Raw genomic sequence first — 12,474 nt, 5'->3', positions numbered from 1 at the left:
TTTCAATTCCCACTATTTTCCTTGTTTCGTTTTTGTGCTTGATTAAGACATTCGGGTGGGAATGGGTAGCTAACCTCCTTTTATAGCGAAACGTCGTGACTTGCTAGTGTTCTTTTTGCCAAGGTGGAATAATATGGGTTTGTTATTGTATTTTACATTATAATGAAACCTCTGTACTTTTTTCTACTTACAGGTATTTATTGGAAACGCCAATCGAAACGACGTTGTGGACCATGTCCTTTTGCAACCAATTACTGCTCGATATGTGCAGATAAAGCCAATAGAATGGAACAATCACATCTCCATGAGGGCGGAATTTTTCGGCTGCGTCCTCTCAGATGAGGATTGGTGTCGCTTAGCCTATGAACCATTTGTTGATTTCTGTTTAAAGGCGAATATTGCCTCCGCGTGCCCACCGTGCCATCGGAGTCAATCACAGTTTGAGACACCCAAAACCAAAAGTGAGCGAAAAGAACTGCTGAGAACCAGTATACAGCCATTTTCTCTCTGGGGAGCACGTCAGAAGTTACAGTACACAAGTTTACAACCTCTTGTTTTCTTTTTTTGGCGCTGTTTTTTTGTGTGTTTGTTTTTAAAATAAATGCAAGACGTCGCTATACGCGTTCCTTGATAACTGTTAAACAGAAATTTAAGGTGATGAAGTTAAAAGATAGATATGACATCAACATTAGGTGGAAATGGTTAATATAATCGACTTTAATATTATCTGCAGTGATAAGGTTAGTGATACAATACTACAATACACCACAGAACCATTAAAATAATAATGATGATGATGATGATGATGATGATGATGATTATAACGGTAAAAGGGAATTTTATGAACATACTTTTGTAAATAATGTTATGTATTTCGCTACTCCATGCCAACAGATCGTTATCAAGTTATTGGCCGAAACGTCCATATGGATTTTGTGCAAGAGCATCTCAGAACACAGAAAAATGTTAACTTTGAAGATACCCAAGAAAGGCCAAATAGCATAGAGCTTGAAGTCCTGGCAGATACTGTATACGTTAGGGTATGTTGCTTAAACTACTCGAATTCAAACTACCTTTACGTTACCAACTATAGTATACTACTGTATAAGCTTTGTGTGTGAAGTGTCATCTGATAACATGCCTATGAATTTGGAAAGAAAAAAAACTCAAAGGTTTATTTCTTTGCTCTCACTGTTTAAATATCTGCCAACCTTATTCACCTTCCCATTCATATACCTAGTTACCATTTGTTCTAACGTTGTTTTTTTTTTTTGTAATTTACTCATTGGCTCACGAAAACTCTAACCGTCGCCTGCAACGCAGACTTGGGTTTAAATGCGCCTTGTTGTTGAAATACGTCGTTGCAATTTAAAAATAACATATTTGACTAAATAGTAATTCTGTTTGAAAAAGAAATGGTACTCTACAAACCGAGCAATGACAAAGTTCGTTTTTTTTTTTCACCTTAACCGTTTCCCAATCAAACAGTAGCGTCAAATGAAAATCTTTAATTTGAACAAACTTGCATTATCTTAGGTTTAGTTTTATCCTTTCCATAGTAGCATATATACCTGATTAAAGAAATGTTGACCCATGAAAAGCATAAACCATAAACGATGTGACCCAAATTGCCCTCTGTGACAGAATGAACATCACAATAAGAATGTTTGTATAAATCATGCTCTAAAAGCTCTCAAAGAAGAAAATATCTTGATTTTAAATAAATGGAATATTACAAAGCTTGTCACTAAGCTTACTAATGTTTGTTACCCAGAATCCCATTCGGTCTTATCGTTCATGGTTTATACATTTCACAGGTCAACGTTTCTTCAATTAGGTATATATAAGGCACAGTACTAGCTGAAGCATGCCCGCAGTGCCCCGAGAGGCTGAAAAAAGACGAACGATATTTTCACGTTTTAAGTTATGACTAATCGCATAACATTTTTCGTCCAAAGGTCCTGTGCAATTACAAGGTTTTAAGATATATAAAACACGGATGCATTTATTTACTTATATAATTATCACACATCAGGGCGACATCAAAATGCGCGGCATTAAAAAGTTGACAACGTACAGTCGTAAAGTGTCCTTTGTGAAAGATAGTCGATTAGATGTCAGAGCACCAAGTTTGTCACAAGATCTCCCGATACTGCCTCCTGGGACAGATGGAGATGACGGAAAGCATGGCGTGCATGGACCAACAGGTAATTACAGGGTGCTATTGGTAATTAATATATATGGAAACCATACGTAAAAAGTCAACGCAAATAATAATAATAATAATAATAATAATAATAATAATAATAATAATAATAATAATAATAATAATAATAATAATAATAATTGAAACTCATTCTGTTTTACAAGCATACTTACATATTTCAATTCACAAAATCTGAAGTTCATTAACGTACTAATCTAAAATTCTAGTATTAAAATTCGAGCCCAAAAAATTTCTATTAAAAAGCATCTAATAAATAGCTCCCAGTGCAATTTGGACATCAAACTGCGCATTCCTGGCGTCACAGGGGATTCTCCTGATTGTTTTGGAACCTCGCAGACAGAGGAGGGCGGATCTCAATAGTACAAACGTACTACGTCTTTGCTCTGATCCAGGAGATTGTCTTAGTATACTTTCCCCTTCTTTAAAGCTATAAGCTCCTCTAGGCGACTGTGATATCTCAAGAATTCTTGGCCCATTCCGCCAGTTGTGGCAAATACTAGAAGCGTAAATTTTCCGAGTTCTATGTCGAGAATTCTCCCTGAGTGTTGGCGCTTCTTCTCATTATTATGCATTCGGTAGATCTTCTGTGGCTCTAAGTTCTTATACGATTTGGCATTTGGTGGCAAACCCTGACATCAAAGAATGCCGATCGTTGGGGCTCCCAGAAGCCACGTGCATGAATACTCAACCTCAGCTTGCGTCTTGTGCTTCGTAGCACCTCTACTCGGCTTAAACAACGCTACATACTGTACGCAGGAGTTTACAGGTCTCTCTGCTCATTATGCCGTTGGATAACAAATCTGCCTCGTTTGCAGATCATGGTGTGGTCTACAGAAAAGAAGCCCCCGTATGCACACGTTGAGGGAGTTTCAACAACTGGCCAGTCATAGCGTAGTATAATAGCATCACGGAACTCCCGTTTATTCAGATTTTGTCCCATTTCTGGGAGAGGAAGCAATGTCAGCCACACTGACGACCCTTTCTCTGCTACATTTTCTAGTACTCGCTTGGTCTTTGATAGTGCCCGCTTCCTGATCATCTCTACCGTGTCCTTGAGCTCAACCGCTCTTTCGCTCTTGACTGTCTGTTGTGCCGACTCAATACGGGAATCCTCCTGAAGCTGGAATGTTTGAGTTACGATATGCTCAACGAGAGACGTTGTCACTGTGATTGATAAGGCATACTCGCGTTTTGCCTCTCGGGTTGGATTTCCAAGATTCAGGCCTACCAGGCAAACTGGAAGCACTTGAATTTTCCTATCCAGCTGTTTACATTTGTGTACCGTTATGGCATAAATTAACAATTAGGATATTGCATTCGCCAGTTTTGAATGGCCGGTAGTGTTCTTAGAAAGTAAATCCGATGCTTTAAACCGAAAGTATGGGTAACATTTAGCACGCCTGTGGCTGCGTCAAAGCGAACTCCGCAAACCGAATTACGTCATTGCCCCAGTCAGAAACCTTCTCACTGACGTATTCATCTAGAAAATCTCGTGTAGATAATCAAAATCCGAAACATTTCAACAATATTCTCACATTGTACTCGAGAGAAGGCTGATTGTTTTATCGCAGCAGTTTTCTTCAGTGGATTACACTTATCATTGATTTATTTCTGTTTCTGTTGTTTGTTTGTTTGTTTGTTTGTTGTTGTTGTTGTTGTTGTTGTTGTTGTTGTTGTTAACATTGCTTTTTTTTCTTCGTTCGTAAAAGTGAAAATATTTGCTGACACAGCAGCAGGATACATGAACATTATACCAAGTGGTGGAAATGGAAAGCCGGGACAGAGCGGCGCTAACGGTCACCCAGGTGATAACAGCATGGACAAGGTACGGAATTTGATATTAATTGACAAAAATGGGTTTAAGGGAGTCCTTTTTAACTACCAATTTGCTGCCCTGCTAGGAAAGGTTTCTGACCGTCTTTTATTTACACTAAAACTGAAAGGTTATATACAACTGAAAATTAAAATCAGTGCCAGCAGATAAAGAACGTCCACATAATACTCATTGTTATTCTAAAAATTCTGGCGTAATAAACACTCGTACTTTGAGACTTCCTTTAGTAGCTTTTTCTATATGTTAGACTAGTGGGAACCACAAGTTAGAAAGTGCTGGCCTAGATAGACTGCAAGAGCTATCAGTGAGGGGCTTGGAAGGAGAGATATGGGCCATGGGGAGTCACGGTGGAGAAATTCGAGTGTGTTTGTACACTTGAGATTGGCCTAGAAACATGAACCAAGGAAAAAAATATTGCAAGCACGAAATTGGCAATATTTTAGAAAGCGTTACAAGTAGCTGCAATTTTCGAGAATATTAGTACGTGAATGAAAATTACTCACAGCGAATTGTTTCTGAAGTGTCAAACAACGTGTAATTTTAATATATTTTATGCGATAAAAGCGCCAGTTTTAACAACATTACAGCGATTTTCCGTGTATTCGAGATTACACAAACTTATTTTTACGCTGCGCTATACGCCTTAAAAGAGCCGTACTTTCCTTCTTGTGAAAACTACGATCACCCCTCAGCGAACACAATGAACACGCTCGGCACACATGTGCAAGAACTCATTACGAACTCGATAGCTCGATAGCTTATCCCCAAACACTTCAGTTATTTTCATTCTGCTCGAGTGCAAAACGTTCCCTAGGCGTGAAACTGTGCGCGTAAAATCCAGCAAGCTTCGATCGACAAGCTCTAAAGTCTGTTCCAACGATTTCTTTGCTTTGAGCAGACAATATTTCCATTTTGTTCGAACGCCGAACACAAGTGAATGATCCTCCATTGTGTTAAATTAGCAAAGTAACAAGTAATTATTCAGATCGTTCAGTCTACAAAACCCGGGGGGGTGGGGGGGGGGTTCTTTAAATTCGAAACAAAAAATCCTCGATTTTAACGCGTTGCTATTGTAAACATTGATGCAATTTTCTCAGTTCTTTGGCAATTATGAGCAAGCTTCATCGTGATATATCTATTAATAGATCAGAGGCGATTGACAGAGGTTCCGATTTCACGCACTACTGCGATTCTATTGTAATAAATTGTCAACTTCCGGTTGGGGAACACGTTGTTGTGTTTGACACATTATTCGCATTCTGATCGTTCTTGGTGGAAGAAGAAATTTCAACTTCCGCTTTTGAGTAGCCCAGTTATAAACGTGGTGCGCACGCGTGATACGCAATCTGCTGGTCACTGTCAAGATTAGGGATGCGGGCCTCTCTTGGGCCCGCAATTAAAAATTACTTATCTCTAATTCTTAAAAATGGAGCTCTTTCTCTTTCTCCTTAAGTTTTAATGATTTTTTCGGAGTGTTCCTACGTTGGTGGGATCCTTATGTTTTCTTTACTTTTTTTTGAACAGAGACCGGACAAGACAAATGCAGACTGTAACGATAATGCTAAGAAAAACATATACGGAAGAACCTATGATTGCAAAAAAACACATCTTCCGGGAACAAGGGGTGTACAAGGAGGGGCTGGTGGAGACGGTGGATATGCTGGGAATTCAGGTGTTTTATAATCTCCCTCGCAGCCGTTTTTAGTGTCGTCACGCAACATTCCTCCCCACAAACGGCTGCTCACATTCGAACAACATTCCTTTCCACCATTTCAACCAATAACCATTCGGTTTATATATTTCGTGAACCGTGCCCGCCAAAGTAATCTAACCAATCGCTTTGCGTGTTTTATCTTGGAGATCTCAGTTCAAAACGTCGAAGAGGCTTTTGATGTTGCAGCAATACATTTCAAATTTCGAGCTTAAATACAAATGCGTCGAGAACCATTTCGATTTTCCGGCGATTATTCTAATTTGTTTATGTCTGGATGTGAATGTGATCTGCTATTCAGCGACCAGCGAGTTGTCAGATTGCAAAGTGTGCTATCGACGGCTTATAGCAGCCTCTGATAACGGCCTCTGATCATCTTCAAGAGCTTAAAACTGAATTGAAAGGAATCTTTAAAGATCGAGAAATTCCAAGAACGAAACGTTTACCCGAAACCCGTAGGTAGGTTGACAAAAACATCCTTCTCTCCCTCGACTACATTTCTAATCACAGTTTTTGCTGTGACTTCGCAATGTTATTTAATCCGTTGTGTAAACTTTTAGAAATGGAAAAAAAAGTTTCTTAATTTACACGTTGGCTGCTTCAGTTCGAAAGTTTGATCTGAATTTTCCGCAAAACTTAAAAATACTGGAAAATATTTCGCTCTGTTTCAATAAAGATGTCCAGAACCGCAATCTTCAGGAAGAAGAGACAAGACTACGAAAATATTTGTCGCTCCCGAACACATACTTCGCCGTGCATGACTTGTTGGATGAACTGGCGATAAATATAGTTTATCCCAACACAAATTAAAAGTAGTCAAATTTAACTTTTTTTAAGCGACAAAGGCATTTAAAACTTTTTATGAGACGTATGGTCTTCGGTTTTAAGTCTTCTGCGTTTGTAAACCGGATGAAACTAAGCGGATTACAGATCTTTTCAGGAAAATTTTACGAAGCAGACACGCCAGACAATGTATCGCCGCATGTTGACCCGTTGCTAAATAAACTTTTAAAGATAAAAGATTGCGCCTTTCATTTTTATGCTGTTTTATTGCAACGGTCAGCGAAGCGATAACTTAACCGCAGAAGGGTTTAATCGGCACCAGTTATAGAGAGTTGTGGCCGCGGAATAAAATTTATTTATCATCAGAACTTGTTGCGTGCGTGCGAAATACATGGGATCGAATGTCATTTAAAACGCAGACAGCATGATTTCATTCAACGCCGCAAAATTACAGGAGTACTCTGTGTATTTGATTAGTTTCTGCTCCAAATTCAAACCTAAATTAATGATGCAAGTGGGTTCAAAATACGCTGTAGAGAATTTTAAAAGCTGGCACAACAGTCCCGTGAATGATTCTAAATGCTCGGTGATTTCGTTGAATATCAAATGCATTGTCAAATTTTTTTTTTTCGAATGTTTCAAAACGCGTTGACAATGTTTTGAAAAATTATTTTGAAATGGAATTGCAACGCTTTTTGGTTCCGTTGAAAAACATTGCCAACGTTTTCGAAACGCGTCGAAATGTTCTTCTCTGCAACAACCGAATTAGCGGGAAAAACATGTTGATTACAATCTCCTGTGCTGTGATTGGTCACATAAGAAGCAAAGGGAAAGGAATGTTGTTTGAATGTGAGCAGCCGGATCGTGGCGTGACGACACTAAAAACGGCTGCGAGGGAGACTAGGTGTTTTACCATGTCATTGTTGAATTGCTCCAACAGTCGCAGCGGTTATATAGCCTGATTAGGTCGTATTGGTTCGATTCTCAGAATTGGACTGGAAGTAGCTTGCGCTAGAAACTAATGCGTAAAAAAAAGTTTGAATTGCAAATCGCGCGGAGCTCTTTCTGATGGTACCCTTCAGATCATAATTTTTGGAACGCTCTCCAAGAAATAGCAATTGTCGTCATACGACATGCACTATATTGGAATAGTAAACATATAATTTTAATTCTACCCCCTCCCCGTCCCCCCTTTCCCAACTTCAAATATGTTGCTAAAGGAATTGAATGTAATCCTGAAATTCATACAACATTGACAAGGGTAGGGGGGCGGGAGGTAAAAAAGGCATCAAAGTGAAATATCTGAAATGAAATTATTATTCAAAAGTATCTATTTCTTACAGTGTTTCTCTCAGTTCTAGTCCACTGACGGGAGCAATAACGGGGGCACAAAATATGGTCTGTTGTTGTTTGGGTGGACTCAGTGGTTTTGAAAATATTAAAGAATGGAATTTGTTAGGCCTGCAGCTGCGGATCCGTTAGTTTCAAAGTTCTCTCTTGTTCCCAACGGCCACTCCTGGTGACAATAAACGCACCACCAGCCCTTTTAAAGGTCGCGGGAAATACACTGACCATCAATATAATCATAAAGCAAATTATTATAAAAACTAGAGTGAAATAACAGGAATTTCTCTCGCTGAGAACAATCATATCCTCACACGTGAGAATTTCGAAACGTTTTCTGACAAGTTTTTCCTATTTCAGTGCTGAATGAGCCCCGACCGCGGTCAAACGACAGAAATATGCAAAAAATAAGAAAAGTACTGCAAAAATAAGGTTTTAATTTTCACAGTTCAAAGTTCGATACATTACCAGTATCCTAAGGGTTTACTAAGTTTTTTGGAGCTTTACTAAAAAAAAGTTCTACTTGTTTGAAAATAGCGATATGCGGACATGTCGGCGCCATTTGTCAAAGCACTTTGGTTTGGATGCGAAAGATTTAAAAAGTGAAAACACTCGTTTACCTGAGCAAATGTGATTATGCTTACACTCAGCAACTATTTTTATCTATCCTTGCTCATACTAACACTTCAATATGAACAAAAAACGCCGAAATGGAAAGAAAAGCTGTCTGAGACGTTTGACCGCGGTGAAGAATGAGCCAAAGTTAATCAATTTTAAGTCGAAAATCTTCGGATCTTCCTCGGCAATTTTCGGAAAAGTTCGGAAAATGTTCGGAAACATTTGTACGACCTTAGGACAACATTTTGAAAATCTTCGGAAACCTTCAGAAAATGGTCGTAAATCTTCGGGAAAATCCCCCAAAACAACGTTATTAGTAGATTTTTATAATAAACAGAATATTACATGGTTGCTTGGAGATATGAAATTTATCTCCTTGTGTTCAAATATTGATTTAAACACGGGAAGACAAATTCCATATCTTCAAGCAACCATGTAATATCATCTATATATTGATAGGGTGTTACTCTTAACAGCTATATATCAGAAATGTTTGAAAGCCGATTTAATTTCCCACGAAAATAAGTAACAATAAGGTTTCTCGGCGGCGTAAAACATCAAGCGCAAAATCCGCCTCTGTTTGCATTTTTCACGCGTGCATGCATTAATATCAAAATCTGTTCTAGAAAAAAAAAAAAAAACGTTTTGTGTGACGCCCTTTTTAGTGGCTTGACTAACACATGATTTGCACCGTTTCCCTGCGCGTGCACTACCATGTCTTGAAAGACAAGTACCTACTTGCTGCCATCACAGCATGAAAACAAAACTTTACCGTGGTGTAAAGCTCAAATAAAGCTGGCGTAAATTTGGAATTTAATCAGCTTCACGCTAACTTTACATTTTTTTTTAAAGCTGACCTTTATGCCAGCATTACACTCAAGTTTAAAGGCAGGGTAATGGGACTTCTTTACACCAACTTTAAATCCCTTTTATAGATGGTAGCGTAAAGATTGGTTTAACCACCTTTTACAACATTTAATTGATGGTGTAAAGTTGATTAACCAACTTTAAACCAGATTTAACAACCTTTAATTTCACGTAAATCCCAATTTTCATGCTGTGCATCATCTAACTAAAAATTCCCTTTGTTGGGTGTCTTAGCTATTGTTGAGTTTTCAAGCTTAAAGCTTAAAACAACAGCTTTGCAGTTACAGATGACAGCAATTTGAGTCGCATGATGCGAATATATTTTTTTCACACGGTATTTCCACCAAACTTTCTGAAAACTATTATTAACTAACTGACTACCTACCTAACTGCAAGTATAACAGAATAAAAATTCAAAACAATAAACATATATCATATCATAACGTATCGCGGACATATCGTATCGTATCGTATCGTATCGTATCGTATTGTGCGTTGATTCCCAGCAGAACTTTATTCTGATATGTTGACAGTGCGAAAGTGTAACTGAATGAAATGCGTAGTTTGGTCATCGGCGTAGGGCACAACAATCAGGGAGGATTTATTTGAGCGTTTTCAATAAAAGAATCTCATCAAGTTTTCTTGAACGACGATAGAAAGTGCTTTGTTTTCGCAAAAAGTGACAGATAAACAAGGCAACTTAACTCAAAAATGCCGTCTGAATACCTGTGCAACTTGGCAATGGCGCAAACAACAACAAACTACGAACGGTTAACCACTACTCGATTTTGTCGTGAAAGAAATAAATACTCACCTTTTGAAAAACGTCGAGGCCTTTTATTCCACTACAATTTTGTCCTTTCACATCTACAACGGTTGTTGAGCACTTTTATGTGTTTGTTAGTACAGCAACCAAATGAAGAAAAAATCCCCTAGGCGCAGAAAATACACTTTCAGGACCGTGGTCCGTATCGTAAAAAAGCTGGAACGGTTACGAGCGCGCGATTAGTCAATCGGATTGCAGGATTCGCAGAATCCCGTCCGTTCACGAGCTTGGAAAAATAACATATCATATCTTTAAATAGTCAGTGCGTATTTGTGGAAGAGCTAATTTGTTTTTTATGTCCCTTAATTAAACGGTAAGCATTCAGCCTATCGCTAAAACAAAACTTGATGTCAATTGTGTCAAATATATATCCTGGTGTCAGTAGCCCATGCATGGTCTTATACATCATGATCGCTTTTTTTATAGATTTTCCGCCATCCTAACGCTCGAAACAAATCGTTAAAGTTACTATCATAGCAGGCAGGCATTTATAAGCGGTTTTGAAGCTTTTAAGTATTTTATAGAAATGCCTTTAGACTCTATAAGTACGGCCTCTTAGCAAGAAAGCAGCGCGAGTTGTTATGGTTTACAGTTCTGATTGGCTCTGAGCCACAAACTACAATGAATCCTCCACTTTATCCCACTAAATACGCAAAGATATCCGTTAAAATTTCTACGACTTGGACCTTTTTACTAAAGGAAATTTGTTGAAAACAGGAAATGGTGGTAATGCTGGGCGCCAAACAATAAACGTCAGAAAAGTACGAGGAAAGGTGGAACTTAAAACATGTCGCGGAACTGGAGGCCAGGCAGCTACAAACGGGGTTGGAGGAGAAGGTAAGCTTAGCTGCTAAGGATTTTAAAGTGAACTTAAAGTGTACAAGAGTTCTCCTGCTTGTCGTTCGTCGTCCTCCGCGACTTTGTTTCTTTCTACTTCTCTTCCTCCTTACTTCTCTGCCATAATTATCAGTTCCGTTGTCAACACAAAATTTTCTTGCATTTTTTCCGTTGCTGAGTGGATAATATTAAGCTCATTGTTTTATAAACATCACCATTTGGCAAGAGGAGCCATGGATTTTAATTTCAAGTCTTGCAAAGAATGAAGAAGCTGACTAGTAATTCATCGTAAATTCCCACAAGGACATGAACTTTTTGTTAGATTGATCGATTGATTAACTGATTGACTGACAGATTGATTGATTGATTGACTGACAAATGGCTGGATGGATGGATGGATAAATGGATTGATGGGAAGATGGATGGATGGCTGGATGCATGAATAGATGGGCGGATTGATTGATTGATTGATTGATTGATTGTTTGATTAAGTGATTGTTTTTTTTTGTTTCATAAGGGGGTGACGGAGGACGTGGTGGCCGTGGCATCAATTGCCGTTATAAAGAAAGTCGCGGCCGTCATACAAGTTCTGGAAGCTGTAAAGCCAATGGACAGACAGATGAAGCGGATCGTGGACCAGTTGGAAGAGTAGGAAGCAACGGACAAAGTTCAGTATTGCACTACAACAGTCCTCTTTTAACTCGATTTTCACATTGCAGGCAAAGCACTTTAAATGTTTTCTTACCTAAACAAGACAATGTCACTTCTTAACTCTATTCAGCTCAGGATTTTGTGTGTCTTTTGCAGTTTTTAGCGGTAGCAACCTGTAACTTAAAATCAACGTATGCTGTTATGCATGTCCACCAAATTAGCACCGGGTGATGTAAATTAAAAACTACACATACATGGTTATCATTATAAAGCAAACAACGTGACCTCAATGTGACGTTATTCAATTTATTGCTTTAAATTAAACCAAATTTATATTATGTTTAGGTGTATATTATCACACACATTTATCAGTTGTGTTAAGACACATTCAGACTATATGTCTGGTAGCTTTGAAATTACTCTGACAATTAAGGAAGTGGACTGCAAAAATTATAGTTGATATAATAAATTGTTAAATTTCAGAACAGAAGTATGGGAGGTAACAATTTAATTACAGACTGACAGAATTAACCAATGTTAGAAATTCAATCTTTTGTATATTGACTTTAATTTCCACATATTCGTTCAATAGGCAATTTCCGAGTCACCCTTTACCTCTGTTTTAAAACGAGTCTACGTGCGAAACCATTCAAATGAAAATGAGTTTGATTTGCATGAAAATGGACTTGTAGGTGAAACTAGTTTTCAAATGAATGGTTTCGCACGTAGACTCGTTTTGAAACAGGGGTAAAGGGTAACTGGAAAATGGCCTATTA

At 38.3% G+C, this 12,474-nt stretch overlaps 1 protein-coding gene across 1 annotated transcript in view; it reads left to right on the top strand.

Moving 5' to 3' along the window:
- The first annotated feature begins 225 nt into the window (after positions 1–225).
- The window catches only part of LOC144642900 (uncharacterized), a 28,457-nt gene continuing 16,208 nt past the window's right edge, over positions 226–12,474 (top strand). Inside the window, exons 1-7 of the mRNA XM_078502003.1 lie at positions 226–350; positions 907–1,040; positions 2,036–2,207; positions 3,937–4,052; positions 5,586–5,733; positions 10,928–11,047; positions 11,565–11,714. Coding sequence (XP_078358129.1) covers positions 305–350; positions 907–1,040; positions 2,036–2,207; positions 3,937–4,052; positions 5,586–5,733; positions 10,928–11,047; positions 11,565–11,714 — 886 coding nt within the window. The 5' untranslated portion in view covers positions 226–304. The remainder of the gene's footprint in view (positions 351–906; positions 1,041–2,035; positions 2,208–3,936; positions 4,053–5,585; positions 5,734–10,927; positions 11,048–11,564; positions 11,715–12,474) is intronic.

This window comes from Oculina patagonica, chromosome 2, assembly GCF_052425735.1.
Source record: "Oculina patagonica isolate OP01 chromosome 2, crgOcupat, whole genome shotgun sequence".
Taxonomy (NCBI): Eukaryota; Metazoa; Cnidaria; class Anthozoa; order Scleractinia; family Oculinidae; genus Oculina; species Oculina patagonica.
This window is presented reverse-complemented; position numbering and strand designations above follow the sequence as displayed.